Here is an 18,412-nt window from a genome sequence, read left to right on the forward strand (position 1 = left end):
TAGACCTGATAACTTCTAAGTATTATTGAATCATGCTGATAATTTAAATAAAAAAATATAACTTACAGTGGATATCCTTTAATAAGCTCCATTACAATACAGTGCCTGTTGAAATCAATAGGTTTTGGAACAGGAAATTCTAGTTCATATAATGCCTAAATCATGAAAAAAAAATTAAGTTTATTACAAGCAGTTTCAAGTAAAATCATTTAGACTTACTGACATATCAATTCACATAATCGTTCATTTTAAGGCTCACAAAAGAACTTTTTTGAGGGCTTTCAATAATTTCTTCCTTGAAAATTGTCAGCTGAATCCACTTCCACACTGACAGGCCTCACTGCTAATTATGGTTGTCCAGGTGTCGGGTTTTGACAGACAGTCTGGTAAACAAAGTAGTAGTAGTAGTAGTGGCATGTGATGCAAGAAAGCAAGTGTATGAGTTTATGCAGCATCAGCCAAAAAAAAAAAAAAAATCACACCGTTGCCTCCAAATGCCTGTCCAGTTCCTCCTTAAATTTATTCAACCTATCAACTTCCACAACGACAGATGGAAGTTTGTTCCAGCAATTAACCACCCCGCTGGCTAAAGGCAAATTTCCGCACATCTATTCTACATCTGTCTTTTCTTAATTTGAATTTATGTCCCCTTAGGTTCGTAATCTGAACAAGTGGAAGGATCCCATCAGAATTCAGCGTGCTCAACCCATTCAAGGCCTTATATACCTCAATCAGATCACTGCGCAGGTGCCTAGTCTCCAGCCACTGCAATTTGCAGAACTTAAGCCTCTCTTGGTAAGAGGATCCCTTCATTCCCCTTACCAATCTTGTTGCCCTTCTCTGTACACGCTCAAGTAAATCTACATCCTTCCTAAAATGAGGCCTCCAGACCTGTATGCAGTACTCAAGGCGTGGCCTGACCATTGCCTTGTGAAAAGGCTAATAGCCTCCAAGATTAAGTCCCCAAAGGCTTCCCATTTAGAATTCACCACTGGTAATATGATCAGTTGATCCCTCTGTATAAAATTTAAAAACTATCTGAGACCACTGTAGTCACCTTTATGAAAACAAAAACCCATCCCTTTATCCTTGATGGTAGTTACATCTTTAAGTAAATCCCACATCAGTACACTGTTATCACTGTCACCTAGTGATTCCTTTATCTGCAAATTCTTAATGCATGAATAATCACTGCTGATAATCAGATCAAGAATATTACCCTCTCTGGTTGCTTCTTGAATATGCTGCTGCTGCTGTAAAAAACAATTCTCCAATAAATTCACAAAATTCTTGCTAGCATGCAAGTGACCAACCCACAAATTCCAGTGGGTTGGAAAGTTAAAAGTTAACCCCCCCCCCATTACAAGACATTCTGATTTACTGGCCCACTCTATTTCTCTGCACAACTGTTCGTTGTACCCATCGGAGTCATTAGGCCTATAACACACTCCCACTCTCATTTTCCTTTTCCCATTGTTTATGCCACACCAAATAGACTCAACATTGCACTGTTCACCCATGTCAAATGGATGCACTTTCTTATATTTCATGTGTTTCTTAACTAACAGCATAACCTCTCCTTCCTTCTTACCCTTCTATCCTTTCTGAACACATTGTACTTCTCAAATTCCAATTCTGCACTACTTATATCTGTGTGACATGCCTCTGATATCCCAACAATATCTGCCTTTGATGCCTTGATCAGCACTTCAAATTTATTTACTATACTTCTAGCATTGGTGTACATGCAAGTATACATGCACCTGTTCTTACTCTTAATTACCCTAACACAGCTCATGTATTTGCTTGTTCCGCGATGACTCCCAGCAGCTCTTGAAAATTCCTAGCAACTTGCTCTCTAGGCTGCTGCTCATTACAATTGATATTGTGAATAATTTTGGTGGAAGACCTTTGCCGAATATACAGGATATGTGTAAATCATTAGGCTTATGTCATTAAATCAGTTCCAAATCCTTAAACCTGAGTGATTTTAAATCTAGGTCATAATGGCTACTTTTGATTTTAAAGACAGTATTAAATTATGGTGTTTTTAAATATTTCTTTTCAACATGTTTGGTCAAATATTTTATCTTTAATTCTAATACTTTTTTCTGATACTTTTTTCCTCATTCATTTTACTGATGCTCTGAGAGGCATCAGTAAAATGAATGAGGACAAAATTTTCAAGATTATAAATGATGTTAGAACTAGGGGACATAAATTCAAGTTACGGGGGGAAATGTTTAGATTGGACTGCAGGAAGTTTTATTTTAGCCAGCAAGTTATAAATTACTGGAATAAGTTGCCTACATGGGTGGTAGAGGCTGACAGTTTGGGGAAATTCAAAGGTCATCTGGATAGTATCTTCTGGTGAGGGAAGTGCATAGGATGATAGGTTTAATTTCCTTTTCTTTTATTAATTATTTTTTTTTTTATCATTGTTTTTATTTAGTTTTTTTTTTTTTTTTGGCTGGTGCAGCATAAGCCATAGGCTTTCTTGCACCATGCAGCCATTACTAAAAAAAACGTAAAGTGCAGCCATTATCAACCCACTGCAGGATGAAAGCCTCCTCAACAATTCATGCTGAGGGAAATGGACCATAATCTGCCACGCTGGTCCAATGCGGATTGGTAGATCGACTGTATTCAGCAGTCAGGGGCTTGAACCCCGGGCTACTCAAGGAGCATGTGCTACTGCAGTCCCGCTCATGACCACTCGGCTACGGAGGCTGTTGCCATTACTAATACTAAATACTAATTCTTATACTACAAGATTCTGCAATATGTATTAAATTATCTATATTTTTAAGTCTGTATTATCCACAATTTTTCAAATATATTAATTATTTTTTCACCTTACCTTCATAAAGGCAAACTCTTTTGTAGCAGACAACCGAGAGAGATAAATCCACGATACATTTCTCCTGTGCTTAAGGTAGTCTCTCTTTTCTTTCAGGCGTGTGAAGCAAGTTCGTCCAAGCCTAAAACAGGAATAACACATTAGCAATAGCTTTTCATCTAACAAAAATTATGTTTTGACCAAACCAACTAAATATAGTATTTCTCTTTGATAAGCATAGTACAAATTCTATTCACTTACTGTCTAATTTAAACTTTTATGAAATAAGATTTAAATAACTAATTATTACAGATAATACTTAGTGATAATTTTTTAAAATAATCATTCAATAATTTAATTAGCAACTGTTAGCAGTTTGAAGAAAAAAATTTTACTTTCCAAAAATTTTTTTGGAAATCCACAACACATTAAAATGCATTTAATTCCCCAATCTGAACAGAAAAGAGAAGTACAGGCAGTACTGGCATGAGGTTTCATTTTGGTGTATGGAATTCTGGTATCCAACAAAGTATTAAACATTAAATATAGGCTCATTAACATCAAGACATTCTCCTATGCCTGATATAGATACCTATACACTTTATTCTTCAAATTCAGGATAGAAAATTTATGGTTTATAAATGTCTACTAAATAACAGTTGTTAGTAAGAAAACAATCCTGGTAAATTCTGTTAATGGAATATCGGATTCTTTAAATACAGGATATTTTTAAAGTCTCCAAATGCATACAATTGCATATATCTCTAGTTACACTTGTGGGGACAATATATAATTTAATTGGGAAAAAGTATAGAGCTAAGCATGATCAAACCTTATCAAATATTTTTGGCAATACACTGAAGCATGTTCTGGGGAATGTTAGCAACAATTAAATTTACAGTGGTGTCCTTTAGTTCTTATAATGAGTTTAGATTGTTCAGAAATGTCTGTTCTTTAAGATAACATCAAAAGGTTAAAAAAAAAAAGTCAAGAAAATCTGCTGTAACATAATGTAGCAGATGTCATTCTTGAACACTTGCAAGCCCAGCAACCAACATTTTAAGGCTGGGTGCTATATAACTTGTTGGCTTCATAGCCAGTCTTGTGAAAATTTTAATGAAATCCATACGGTGGACTTACTTGGTAACTCACGTGTCTTGAAATATCATCCACAATAAAGCACATCCGATGTAGTGTTAATGCCATGGCTTACTTGGGCAGTGAATGGCACTACTGTGCCAGTGATTTCGAATGTGATGATGTGTGATGACATCTGTCATTAAGCTTCTGACCTATACAACTACATTTTATGTTGTTGTTGTTGTTATGGGGGTTTGATAAGGTGCATAAGCTGCTGTGGCTATAATGTGCCTATTCATTTATAATATAAGGAGAAATTTTTGTAAAATCAGAAATGATTAAAAATTCCAGTTTGCTTAAGGTAATTGAAAAATTCGGAAATATTTGCCTTGTCACCAATGAGATTTTCTGAAGTTATTGGTTTATCAAGATTTACCAGTGATAGCAGGGTTGATGTTCTGTCTTGTCTATAGTAGGGGCAGTCAATGAGAATGTGTTTAACAGTCAGATTTATATAACAATGTGGACACTGTGGTGGATCATCTCCTGTGAGTAAATATAGGTGGGTTAGATGAGCATGACCTATTCTTTCCCTTTGAAAGGACTACTTCTTCTCGTCTTGATGTACGGACACTGGAGCGCCAAATTTTCAGATCATGTTTAAACTGCAAGAGTTTATTATTAGTTTGAGAGTGCCAGATCGTTGTACATTCTGATAGACATGCAGCATGAATCATTAGTGAATAGTATGATGCTGGAACAGGGATATTCGTTAAATCTAAGGTGGTTGGATTTTTTGCAGCTTTGTCGTCAAGTTCATTGCTCAAAAAAAAAAAAAAAAAAAAAACCAGAATGTGCTGGAATCCAACAGAACGTGACTAGTTGGTGGTGTTTTCCAATCTGTAGTAACAAGTTTCTAATTTCATCAAGAACAGGATGAACTTTATCTGAAGAATTACATAATGCTAAGATTGAGCTGAGGGAATTAGTGTAAATAACAGATTTTAAAGAACAGTCAGAACAGAGATTTTCTAAAGCTAATTTAACTGCATATAGTTTGGCTGAGAAGATACTGAATTCAGATGGAAGAGATGCTGAAATTGTGGTATTTGGAAACACTGTGGCTGCTCCAACATTAGATTTAGAGCCATCTGTGTATATTGGAGAAAAATCAATATATCTTTGATTGTGAACAGCATGAAGTTCTCTGACATTTGAAGCTTGCAACATATTCTTTCCCCATTGACAAAGGAAAGTGTCACAGGTCAGTATAGGAGGTGGAACCCATGGTGGCTGAGTACAAGTTACTACCTGCTGTACGGAATGGATGGAAGCATTCCAAGCCTGCATCAGTTCAAGAAGGCACAGACCAGCTGGTTTTTACTATGCTAGGTTTATTTCTGTAGAGGATTTCTAATGGTGGTTTGAAAAGGTATGACTGAATGGGATGCAAATCTTGACAGCATACTTTAGCAATAGTGATTTCCTAAGATAGTGGGGGGTCATGAGCATCAATGTAAAGGCTATGTGCTGGCAATGTTCTGAATGTACCAAGTGCAATTCTCAATGCAGTGTTAAACTGGATCAAGGCAGCGTAATGCACTCATTCCAGCAGAATTATAGATGGGAGCTCCATAATCTAGACGGGATCTGATCAATGCCCTGTATAATCGAAATAGGGAGGTACGATCTGCACTCCATGTCAGGGCAAATAGTGCTCTAAGTATGTTTATCTTTTTTAGACAAGCAGTACATACTTTTTTTAATATGCTCTAAGAAATTTAGCTTGTTGTCCATAACTAATCCTAGAAATCTGATGTTATTAGTGACTGGGATAGAGATATTAGACATTTGAAGTCCAGGATACAGATGAAACTTGCACTGTATACAAAAATGGATAGCAACTGTTTTCTGCTGCAAAAGTTGACAGCCGTTGATGCTGGCCCAATGCTGTATTTTATTTAGTGATATCTGTGCAATTCTGCCCAGACATGATAGGAGGGATTATGCGTTAAGAGCCTTGTGGAATAACTCAAGACTTGAAAGAATCTGCAAGGCTTTAGGAGGGAAATTTCTATCAGCATGGCCCACATTTGTAGGTAGAAGGAATTTGTTTTGTAGAGACTTAAACAAAGGTGGTGCAAAAGTTTTTGCCAGTATTATTGAGGATACCTTAAAGGTTCAGGGAAACTGCTAGCTAGGGAGGATGTGGGTAATACTGACACACATTTATCTGATAATATTGGTCAAAGTAACTCTTACACATACCTTAAGAGTTCTTATCTGCTACCCCAACTGGACGTATTATCTAGATGTTCTGGGGGCAGAAACATTTCACATGAGCGGGTAGCTAATATCAGGGAAGAGAGCCTAAAAAACTTCAAGGGTTGTGTTAGGGTTGTTAAATATACAAGAACTGTAAATCTTAATTGTTTATACAGTAATGTTAGAAGTGTCGTCAATAAAATGAGCGAATTCGAACTGCTGGTTAAAACAAGTAACGCGGACATAATAGGGCTTACAGAGACATGGTGCCATCCGGAAATTGGGGATGATAAGTTTAAGTACGGCTTGTATAATGTATTTAGGAAGGGTAGGGTAGATAGAAGGGGTGGTGGGGTAATGCTTCTTATCAGAAGCAGCCTGAGTGCGACGACAGCTTTCCTGGATTCAGACATTTCACATGCTAGTATAGAGTCTGTATGGCGTGAGATAGTTGGAAACAAAGGTATAATGCGAGTAGGAGTAATCTACAGACCAGGTGATTGTGAAGATTATGACAAAAGCCTCTACATGCAAATGAAATGGGCAAGTAAGCATCAATGTTTTATTATGGGTGATTTCAATTTGCCTCTAATTGATTGAAGTAAATGGGAAGGAAACTCGACATGGGGAACAAAATTTTTAAATCAACTAGATGACTGTTACAGTCTGTCCTCGTATAACACGTGTTTGCATTACACGAATTCGATCATACACGATTTATAAATAGGGGAACGATATCTTATATAACACGAACCGAATTCGCTTATGCACGATTCGCCTTTGTGTTTACAAGAAATGGTAGTCGAACGCGGCGGAATCACCACAACTGAACACAACACAGTAGGAATGAAGAGAAGATTCTGAAATTTTGTTTTTATGATTTCGTGGAAGGGGAAACACATTTAACATAATAACGTAAAAATTAACAGAATTTCAGCTACTGTATCGGTATTATCGCAAATGTAATTAGATCGACTTTTACTACCCGTTTATAACAGATTCCACTAGCAGGAACCACCAATAAACCGGAAACTGCAAATTGTTTTTATTGTTTTATGGTAGTGACCCCCAGAAATGTGCTTTAGTAAAACATAAGCATGTAATATGTGAGAATAGTGTGTTTACGCCTTTACTGCATTGTTTATTCAGTTTGTACACGGGCGTTGCATCGTTTATTCATTTGCTACTTGTTCGCTGTGCGTTTATGTATATCAAGCTTGCCTCCTCATTTTTGTTCAGTTTATAATTGTGCTCTATTCTCAAAAAAATGAGTAAAATACTTGAAAAAAGTGTGAAAAGGAAGCGTTCTGGTGAAAATACTTCAGAGAGAAAAAGAAAAGCAATATCAATAGAAGAAAAATATGAAATTGTGAAACGCTTTGACCGGAATGAAAGAACATGCGATATTGTGCGTGCTACAGGCCTAAATGAGGGAACGCTGAGAACAATTAGAAAGAATGCAGAAAAAATAAAAGCAACTTTCATAGCAGGAACAACACAAAGTGTAACAAAATCAGTTAGATCAAGACACAAAGAACTGGAAGAGATGGAAGGTCTTTTATCTGTTTGGATAGAAGATCAAACAAAGAACAGATCAGGAACAAGTTTGCTTACGATAAAAGCAAAGGCATTGGCAATATTTGAAGACCTGAGAAATAAAGCTGAAAACCCTCAAGAAGTGCCTCCCTTTACTGCCAGTAGTGGCTGGTTCAACAATTTCAGGAAACGTCACACTTTCCATAATGTGAAATTATCAGGTGAAGCTGCAAGTGCAGATGAAGCAGCAGCAAAGGCATTTCCGCCGATACTGAAAAAACTAATTGAGGAAGAGGGCTATACACTGGACCAAATTTTCAACTTTGATGAAACCGGACTGTATTGGAAAAAAATGCCATCACGAACATATATCTCAAGAGGGCAAGCACGAGCTCCAGGCTACAAGGCTGCTAAGGATAGGTTTACCGTTATGTTAGGAGCAAATGCAAGTGGCGACTTGAAACTGAAGCCTGTTATAGTTTATCATGCAGCCAATCCACGAGCGTTAAAAGGGATCACAAGGACTACCCTGGGTGTTTACTTTAGGAACAGCAGAAGAGGGTGGATGACAGGGCAGATCTTCACTGAACTTCTACTACATTTGTTTGAGGATGTGTTTCGAAGCTACTGCAAAAAGAAAAATTTGGATTTTAAGATTTTAATTATTTTGGACAATGCACCAAGTCACCCTCCAACCCTTGCTGAACTGTCACCAAACATCAAAATCCTGTTTTTACCGCCTAACACAACATCTCTTATCCAGCCATTTGACCAAGGAGTAATTGCTGTTTTTAAGCACTATTACACAAGATGGACATTTAAGTTGCTGATAGCAGAAACAGAGGGCGAAAATGCACCAACAGTTAAAGACTTCTGGAAGCGATTCAACATTAAGAATGCAATTTACATAATTGTAGAGGCCTGGAACGAAGTGACAAAAGAATGCTTACATGGTGTTTGGCGGCCTCTTTTACCAGATTTTATTCGTGATTTTAAAGGCTTTGATCCTGTAAATGAGCTTCCTAAATTAAAAGCACATTGTGTTGCCCTCGCAAAGCAGGTTGGCTTTGAGGAATTGGAGGAAGATGATTTAGAAGAGTTGCTTCAGTCTCATGAAGAAGAACTTTCAACTGAAGAACTGCAACAACTTGTTGCTGGAGGGCAGGTTGAAGATGAGAAAGACGAAGTTGAATGCCTGAACGCCACCATAAAACCGCTTTCTACTTCAGAGTTATCTTCAGTTTTAAATTCATTTGAGAAAAGTATGCAATGGCTAGAAGATAACGATTATAATGCAGAAAGAAGCAGAAGAGCACTTCATACAATTTGATCTGCTTTGTGAAAGGAGGAAGATTGCGAAACAACAGAAACTAGATGTCTTTTTTAAGAAAACACCCAAGAAAGAGACAGAAAAATGAGCCGCAGCCCTCTAGTTCTGGCGTGACCACATTTCATCCAAAGTCCTCATTGGCATCTCCTCTACCTCCCAGTTCTGATAATGATGACAACCTGCCGCCACTTTCCCCATAATTACGCTGCTTCAACCCCTTTCCCTCAAGCTGTCTTCATTTACTTTTAAGATAAGAATCTAAATTTAAATAATTAAATTATTAATTTTACATTTTTCAACTGTAAGTGTTTTATTACGATTATTTTGGTTAAAAATGTGTGTCCAATCGTGGGTGGTCGGCCCCTAACCCTATTTTTTCCATAGGGCCTGTTGTTTATATTACACGATTTTGCATTGCACGAGGTTTTCTAGGAACACAACTATCGTGTTATACGAGGACTGACTGTATTTGTATCAACATGTCAGGGAAAGTACTAGAGAAAAGAATATCCTAGACCTCATCATCACCCATAAATCAGATGACATAACAGGGTTGACAGTAGAGGAACCAGTAGTAGGAAGTGATCACGGAGTTCTACGGTGGATGATGACGAGAGAGGTAGCAGAAGTAAAAGGCAAAGGAATGGGTTTTAATTTCAGAAAAGGAAATTACGATGCCTTAAGGTACTACATGGCCTCTATTAACTGGGTAGATATCGTGCAGAAAATGAATACATTTGAACTGTGGTATGCTTTTAAAATATTAATCACAGATGCCTTGAATGCGTATATACCATTAAAAAAAAAAACTCCACAAGGAGGGTTCGAAGTTGGATGAATAGTTAAGTTGCCACATTACTTGAGCAGAAAAAGGTGGCATGGAAAGGTTACAGAGCAATAAAAAGTACTGAAGCCTATAACAGCTACAAGGTGATGTGTAATAGAGCCACAGAAAAGGTTCGACAGGCAAAGGCAGTTTATGAGAAATCACTAGCAAACAGAGCAAAGAGGGGGGGATAAAGAATTCTTCCCATATATAAATGCCAAGAAGAACAGGACAAACCAGATCGGACCTTTACGTAAGGGAGAGGGGATAGTATTAAATACACCAACTGCCGTTGCAGATGAACTCAACAGTTATTTTGCATCGATATTTACAAATGAAAAACCTTTTGCAGAAATGGGAAATTGTGGGAGCGAAGTTAAAAAATATGTAATTAATGATATTGAAATTTCGCAAGATTATTTAATGAAAAAACTTTCGAGCCGACAGACCAGTAAGGCTCCTGGAGTTGAAGGAATATACCCTATAATCTTAAGGGAGGCGGCAAGCGAGTGCATTGAACCATTGAGGCTAATTATGCGAGCATCACTAGACTCTGGGGAGATTCCCTTGGATTGGAAAAGTGCAAATGTATCTCCCATACATAAAGGTGGCTCTAAAAGTGAAGTAGGAAATTATCGACCTGTCAGTCTGACTTCAGTAGTAGTGAAAATCATGGAGGCAATGACCAAGGGTGGAATTCAGGATCATTTGGATCGAATTGAAATTCTCAAGGATACTCAGCATGGTTTTGTAAAGGGAAAATCAATTTTAACAAATCTGGTTCGCTATTTCGAAAGGGTCACTCACGAGCTGGATTTAGGGAATAATTTCGAAATTGTTTATTTAGATTTCAGCAAAGCTTTTGACTCAGTCCCACATGAGCGGTTGCTTTATAAGCTGGAACAGGTTGGAATCACTGGGAAAATCCTTAGATGGATAGAAGGATGGCTTCAGGGCAGGAGGCAGAGGGTTGTGATAAATGGCTATTCCTCAGACTGGGTTGATGTAAGAAGTGCGGTTCCCCAAGGATCAGTATTAGGACCACTGTTGTTTTTAATTTTCATAAACGACATTGATGAAGGGATAGAGGGCGTGATGTCTAAATTTGCAGATGATGTTAAAATTGGTGGAGTAGTTAATGATCACTGTCAAGCTGAGCTTCTTCAGAGAGACCTAGATAGACTTCAGGAATGGTCAGAAAAATGGCAGCTATGCTTTAATCCAACAAAGTGTAAGGTATTACACCTGGGAAACAGTAATCCCAAAATAACTTATTCACTTGGTGGAGTTCAACTAAACCCAGTACTGGAGGAAAAGGACTTGGGTGTTACGATACGGTCAGACATGAAATTCTCTGAGAATTGTAAACAGGTTGCAAGGAAGGCCCATGGTGTATCGATGATCTATCGAACTTTTGCAAGTAGAGATAGGGACGTGATAATCCCATTATATAAGGCTTTTGTTAGACCACACTTGGAATACTGTGTTCAAGTATGGAGACCGCACTTAAAGAAAGACATCGAGCTTCTTGAAAGGGTGCAAAGAAGGGTAATTCGCCTGGTGAGATCTGCAAAAGAGCGTCCTTATGAAGAAAGACTTCGAATATGTGGGTTGCAGAGTTTGGAAACTAGACACCTTAGAGGAGATTTGATTGAGGTGTTTAAGGCTCTGAGAGGCATCAGTAAAATGAATGAGGATGAAATTTTCAGGATTATAAATGATGCTAGAACTAGGGGACATAAATTCAAGTTACGGAGGTAAATGTTTAGATTGGACTGCAGGAAGTTTTATTTTAGCCAGTGAGTTATAAATTACTGGAATAAGTTGCCTTCATGGGTGGTAGAGGCCGACAGTTTGGGGAAATTCAAGGGTCATCTGGATGGTGCCTTCGGGTAGGGGAGGCGCAGGGATGATAGGTTTAATTTACTTTTTTTTTTTTTTATTAATTATTATTATTTTTTTATTTATTTATTTTTGTTTGTTCTTATCATTGTTTTGTTCAGATTTTTTTTTTTTTGGCTGGTGCAGCATAAGCCATAGGCTTTCTTGCTCCATGCGGCCATTATCCGCATAAAGAGTAAAGATCTCTAAGTATACCATGCCGCCAGGTGGTGTCAAAAGCCTTCTTTATATCTATTGAAACCAATACTAGATGTTCGTGTTTAACAAAGGCATTAAGAATGGCAAATTCAGCTTTCACCATAAGATCCAAGTATGACCTGTCTTGATGAAAGCCATATTGACTATGACTCATTAACTTTTCGGACTCAATGATCCAGACGAGTCTACCATGGACAGTTTTTTCAAGGATTTTGCTGAGGCAGCTTGAGAGGAATATTGGACTATAGCTTGGGGATTGGTTGGATCTTTTCCATGATTTAGGAATGCCAAAACAGTAGAATGATGCCAAGAGACTGGATAAACATTTTCTAGAAAAATTCGGATGTAAAAGACCAGGAGGAGGCGCAAAGGTTTGTCATCAATGTGTTGTAGCATGACAATAGATCCCATCTGGTCCAGCAGAACCACTGTGGGCTGTTTCAATGGCATGCAAGAATTCAGAATATTGCAGAGGTTTGTTATATAGCAGAAGGAGAGCAGCTTCAAAGTTAATAAAATGCTGTTCTACAGTGTTTTTAATTCTTTGGAATGATGGAATATAAGCTGAATGCACTGAGACTTCAGCAAAAGTGTTGTAATATCTAAAGGTTTAGATAGATCTCCCCCATTCCAGGAAAGGATTGGAGAAGGTACAGTAGGAAACTTACTAGAAAGCTATCTAATTTTTTTTCCATATTATTTTGGTGTCAGTGTTTTTGTTAGTGCTTGATGCAGATTCTTAATGCATGAAGAATCACTGCTGATAATCAAATCAAGAGTATTCCTCCCTCTAGTTGCCTCCCGAATATGCTGATGTAGAAAACAATCATCCAATAAATCCACAAAAGCCTTGCTAGTGTGTGAGTAACCAGCCCCCAAATTCCAGTCAATATCTGGGAAATTAAAATCTCCCATTATAAGACTCTCTGATTTACTGGCCCACTCTATTTCCCTGTAGAGTTTCTTATTATACTCATCAGAGTTATTAGGCCTATAGAACACTCCTACTCTCAATTTTGATCTCCCAATGCTTATGTCACACCAAACTGACTCAACATTGCACTGTCCAGCGATGTCCACTGGCTTCACTTCCTTGGATTTTATGTATTTCTTAACTAATAGCATAACCCCTCCTCCCTTCCTATCCATTCTGTAGACGTTGTACTCCCAAAATTCCAGTTCTGCATTCCTTATATCTATGTGACACCACGTCTCTGATACCCAACAATATCTGTCTTTGATGTTTTGAGCAATACCTCAAATTCATCAAATTTATTTACTAAACTCCTAGCATTGGTGTACACGCAAGTATACATGCACCTGTTTCTATTCTTAGCTACCATAACACAACCCATGTGTTTACTTGTACCGCAATGACTCCCAGCAGTCTCTGAAATATCCTGCATCTTGTTTTTCAGGCTTCTGCTCATTCCAATAGAAGCAGTGCAAGAATCTCTTTCACCTCTGCCAGTGGCTACTGTTAATCTATTCGTCTTTGTCTCCCCCCAAGCTAGCAGTTTTCCGACCCACCTAACACTGCCTCGATAGCATCAGCAAATATTCTTGCACCCTTTCTATTTAAGTGTATCCCATCCCTGTAGAAGCAATCTCTCCTGTTAACAAGTCCAGACCAGGCTGAAAAAAATTCTACCCCAATCTTTCCAGGGTCGAATTGATCGACAAGGCTCTCGTCATATACTCCCTCCTATCGTGTCTGGGCAGAATTGCAGACACTTTCAAATTCAACCCTATTTCATGGCTTTTTTTTCAACAGAATGAATGACTCAACAGTGTGAATGACTCTTTTGGCGGTACAGTCATATCTGTTTGAGTCCCAATTGAGCATTTCTTGGATACCTTTTCGGCATGTTGCTTTACTACTACTTACTGGTTTAATTGCTCTGAGGCAGAACTGAACATCTGGTATGAGATGTTCAGTTCTTCCTTTAGTCATTGTATTTCCTTCTCTTCCTTCCACTGCTGGCATGCTCTTGAATACACAGGGTGTTATTAAAGGTAAGGATCAGATTTCTTGTAGGTACTAGATTCTCATCCCTACATACAAATATTCTCTTGATAGCTGTCACTCCTTATGGCTTAAATTCAGAACAGATTTCTTTCTCTGGTATTTCCATAAGATCCCACTTGGAGATCATGCCATGAAATGAATTTAATATCTTACGAGGGGATAACTTTAATTGGAATTTCCCTGAAAGAGGTGGCTCGAAGAATGCTTTCTGAATGCTTTTCTTTTTTCGTTTCTATTAAAATATAAATGGATCATAGCCATTTGATTGATTTCGGCGAACCTATCAAACCTTCCAGTTCCTTCTGAATAAAGAATGGCGACATCTTTCTGATGAGTCTTTCGGATGTTGAATGGATAACAAGGCAGCGTGGAATTGGTACTGGTTTTCTTTTCACTCTGGGCTATTTAGCTGCATTAGTCTTATTCTGTTCACCTGTATTTTTATTTGGTAGGGACTGTGTTGGGGCCCCAGAAGAAAAGTTTAGATTTTCAGGGTTCATAAGCATTTCGGAGTGGTTCAGTGCCTGGGCTGCCCACCCACCATGGAGCCCAAATGCGAAGCCCACTACCCAGCAAGCAATAAATGTGCTCAGGAGTGGGATGCCGGGGCTACCCAGACACTATACCCGCACTGCCACCAGCCTGAATCCTGTCCCTTGGATCATGAGGGTAGGGTATGATATTGGCACAGCTGATCCTTGCAGGCAAACCCACTAGCTGATTAATCCTAGCCAAGCCATCCAGGACCACCTGTCTTGTTGAAGCAGGGGCCAAAGTGGTGTGTTGAAGCTGGGCCCCTCAACCACCAGGATCCCCCTTTCTGAGTTTCCATGGGTCGCAGCACACAGCAAAGATGCTAGATTCCATCAATGTTAGTCTGGAACCTAGGCCGTGGGCGTTGGATCCTAGTGATTGCCATTTGATCATATAAGTGCATGATACAGACAAAATAAAGCACACCGATATACACCCTACAAAGAGAGGAGACAAAAAAATTTGAAATATTCCCATGTAAAAAGCTATTAAGTACTCACTCTTACCTGTGGATCTTTAAAATCATTTCTTGACCTTCTTCATTGCAAACAACAAATACATCTGTAATAGTAGAAGGAAAATAAATATAAATAAATAAATCTTCATAGCCTACAAGACCAGAGATCTTACAAAAAATAAAAACACATGAAATTCTTTTACCCATTACACCAACGGTTCAACTAACCCCTCACAACTGCTATACTATTTATATAGTGAAATGGTTGATTAGCATAAAGGTTTATTGACATGACCTACAAAGTCTAAACTGTGCCTGTGTGCATTGTGTATGGAATGTTGTTCCCATGTCTGGGGTGATGACTGAAAAACCTCTCTCAAGCTTCTGGACTCTATTTAAGAGAAGGTAGTCAAGGTTAGCAAATGACCCATCTCTTAAAAAGTCTCTACATACATTCAGTTTCTGCTGCACACTTTTTCTATAGATAATTCCATGGGCACCATTTTCTGAATTGGCATCTAATTCTCCCACTCTCTTCCAAACCAGTCTAAGCTCATGCTGCAACCAATCAGCATACATTCACAGTCCAACTCCAAATTGATCCCTTCCTTCAAACGTATTTCCTCAAAATTACAAACTACAGAAATTAATTGTCTTATTAGTAATAATAATAATCGTAATAACCATACACAACCAACAACCAAATTACAACCTGGTACCAGTACCTGCCATGGGGAAAAAAAAAATCCATTAAAGGAGAAAAAGTTTATAATAATAATGAAGTCTAATAAGGAATTATCTAATGTCAACAAGTTTCTTCTGTTTCCTCAAACTACAAACTCATGTATGATAGTAAGTGATATAGGTTCCTATATCTTTCTTGTTCAGGGCTTTCAAGAAAAAAAAAAAATAATAAAGTACACTTTCACATATTAACCATGGGCCTCGTGATTAATTTATGACTCTAAACTATGAACCCAGGCCTTTTCCATCCCACAATGGGTGCAAAAGGCCCGGGTTCATATCGGATTCGAATCCTGTTGATGACGTGAGGATCTTTTAAGAGTTTTTTTTCACTCCGTGGCTGAGTTAGTTGGTCTCAGGCGTAGATAGCAAGGTTTCCCACCCCAGAAACTGGGGGTTTTCGTCCAGCAAAACAGACAAATTGACAAGAGAACACACCCAATTTACAGATACAATACACGAGTATATGAATTAACTTTCCTGGTGACCTCAATGTAATAGTTTGGATTACATCAAGTTTGTCGCTAAGCTTTAATATTGTTCTTCGTTTTGTCTCTGTATGAGGTTTATTAACTTCAGGAGCCATATGAGGGGTTTTTAATTTAAAATAATGTAAAACAGTGGTATAATCCATAACATCAGTACAGAATTCACTTTCAAAATGGCAAATGTAAACAAATACAGTAATCACATGACTTGACATACTCATTTATTCAGCACTGCAAGACATCTATGCTGTATGTAAACATCCGATCGCAATGTGCCTCTAGCTCAAATGTTCCATTATTTTGAGTCTACTGTACTTGGATTTTAGGAAAGCTTTTGATACTGCTGAACATGGAAGACTACTGTACAAATTGGAGAAGTATGGCATCAACGGAAAGTTGCTATAATGGATAAAAGGATGGTTGAGTGGGAGAAGACAGAGAGTGGTAATCAATGGATACTGCTCTACGTGGACTAATTTTATTAGTGGTGTCCCTCAGGGTTTGATGTTGGGACCACTGTTTTGTATATTTATCAATGATATTGATGAAGGTATATCAGGCTTAATGTCCAAGTTTGCAAATGATACAAAGGTTGACAGAGTTCTTAATGACAGTAATGACAGTATGCTACTGCAACATGATCTAGAAAAGTTGGGCAGATGGGCTGAGAAGTGGCTTTGCAATTGACAAATGCAAAGTACTGCATATGGGTAGCAGTAACCCCAGAGAAATGTACCAACTGGGTGGTGTTACACTCAGGGTAGTGAAGAATGAAAGACTTGGGGGTAATTGTGCAGTAAGATATGAAGTTTACTGAGCAGGCAGACAGGCTGCCAAAGTAGGTCATGGGGTCTTGTCAATGATATACAGGAATTTTGCTAGCAGGGAAAAGGAAGTGATTATCCCCTTGTATAAGGCAATGGTCAGGCCACACCTTGAGTACTGCATACAGGTCTGGAAGCCTTATTTTAGGAAGGATGTAGAGTTGCTAGAATGAGTACAGAGAAAGGCAACAACAAGACTTGTGAGGGGAATGAAGGGGGTGCTCTTACGAAGAAAGGCTTAAGTTCTGCAAATTGCAGTGTCTGGAGACTAGGCACCTGTGAGATGATCTGATTGAGGTGTATAAGGTCTTAATGGTTTGAACAGGCTCAATGCTGATGGGATTCTTTCTCTTGTTCAGATTACGAACCTGAGGGGGCATAAATTCAAATTGAAAAGAAGACATTTGTAGAATAAATGTGCGGAAATTTGCCTTTAGTCAGCGGGTAGTTGATTGCTGGAACAAACTTCCATTTGTCATTGTGAAAGTTGGTAGTTTAAATAAATTCATGGAAGAACTGGACAAACATTAGATTGAATGGATAGGTGAAATGGGATTTTTTTTTTTTTTTTTTTTGGATGATGCTGTATCAGATGCCTCTACTAATTCTAACGCTAATTAGTGGCCACAACTTCTGTCCATTCACACTTCAAGCTTCATCTAAATGTTGATTTGATTTTTTGTGGTGCAAAAAGAGCAAGTTTATAGTGTGCCATGAAAATGTTAAAATTCAAAAAAGATGAGATTGGTAACCTTTGTAAAGGTTACCTCGTCAAAAGTGCACATATATAAATACCTGTCAATAAAAAAAAAATCAGTATAACAGTAAAAATAAATTGTACATTTCATATGAGTGTATACATATTAATCGATTTAAAAAATTTAACTGCTGACACATTGTCATTGTTATTTAAAATCTGATGAGTGTATATGGCTCATTAAGATGGGTAAAAGCAGTAAAACGAGTATTAACTAAAATTGGAACAATCAGGTAAAATATGTTGAACAGATAAAATGGTATCGCATTGCTTGCACATAGGAAGGTCATCAGCCTTCAGCAAAAAGGAGCGTGTCAGATGACAGTGTACTAAGCGGAGCTGAGCAAGAACAACTTCCTCTTTACAATCCCTGCATAGACTTTACTACCAAAGATGGAGCACAGGCTTAATCTGATATAGTTTGTTTGTAACAAGGCTATGCCATGATTCTTGCCACTGAGATTGTAAGTTAGTACAGATTACTTGCCTGTAGCTTGTATAAGGGACTAACAGGTCAAGATTATTCATCAGGGCTGACGCTTTGGCTGCAATGTCAGCCAAATCATTTCCTCTATTAATATTGTAGACAACTGCATTTGTCCG

General features: G+C 38.1%; 1 protein-coding gene across 1 annotated transcript in view; it reads right to left on the reverse strand.

Annotated features, from left to right (window-relative positions):
* RIOK2 (RIO kinase 2) overlaps window positions 1–18,412 on the reverse strand; it is a 149,165-nt gene that overhangs the window by 57,348 nt on the left and 73,405 nt on the right. Inside the window, exons 4-6 of the mRNA XM_090368538.1 lie at window positions 15,046–15,100; window positions 2,861–2,981; window positions 67–155 (exon numbers count right to left, since the gene is read on the reverse strand). Coding sequence (XP_090224664.1) covers window positions 67–155; window positions 2,861–2,981; window positions 15,046–15,100 — 265 coding nt within the window. The remainder of the gene's footprint in view (window positions 1–66; window positions 156–2,860; window positions 2,982–15,045; window positions 15,101–18,412) is intronic.

Source organism: Mastigoproctus giganteus, chromosome 2 (assembly GCF_048544385.1).
Source record: "Mastigoproctus giganteus isolate SK-2022 chromosome 2, ASM4854438v1, whole genome shotgun sequence".
NCBI classification, from domain to species: domain Eukaryota; kingdom Metazoa; phylum Arthropoda; class Arachnida; order Uropygi; family Thelyphonidae; genus Mastigoproctus; species Mastigoproctus giganteus.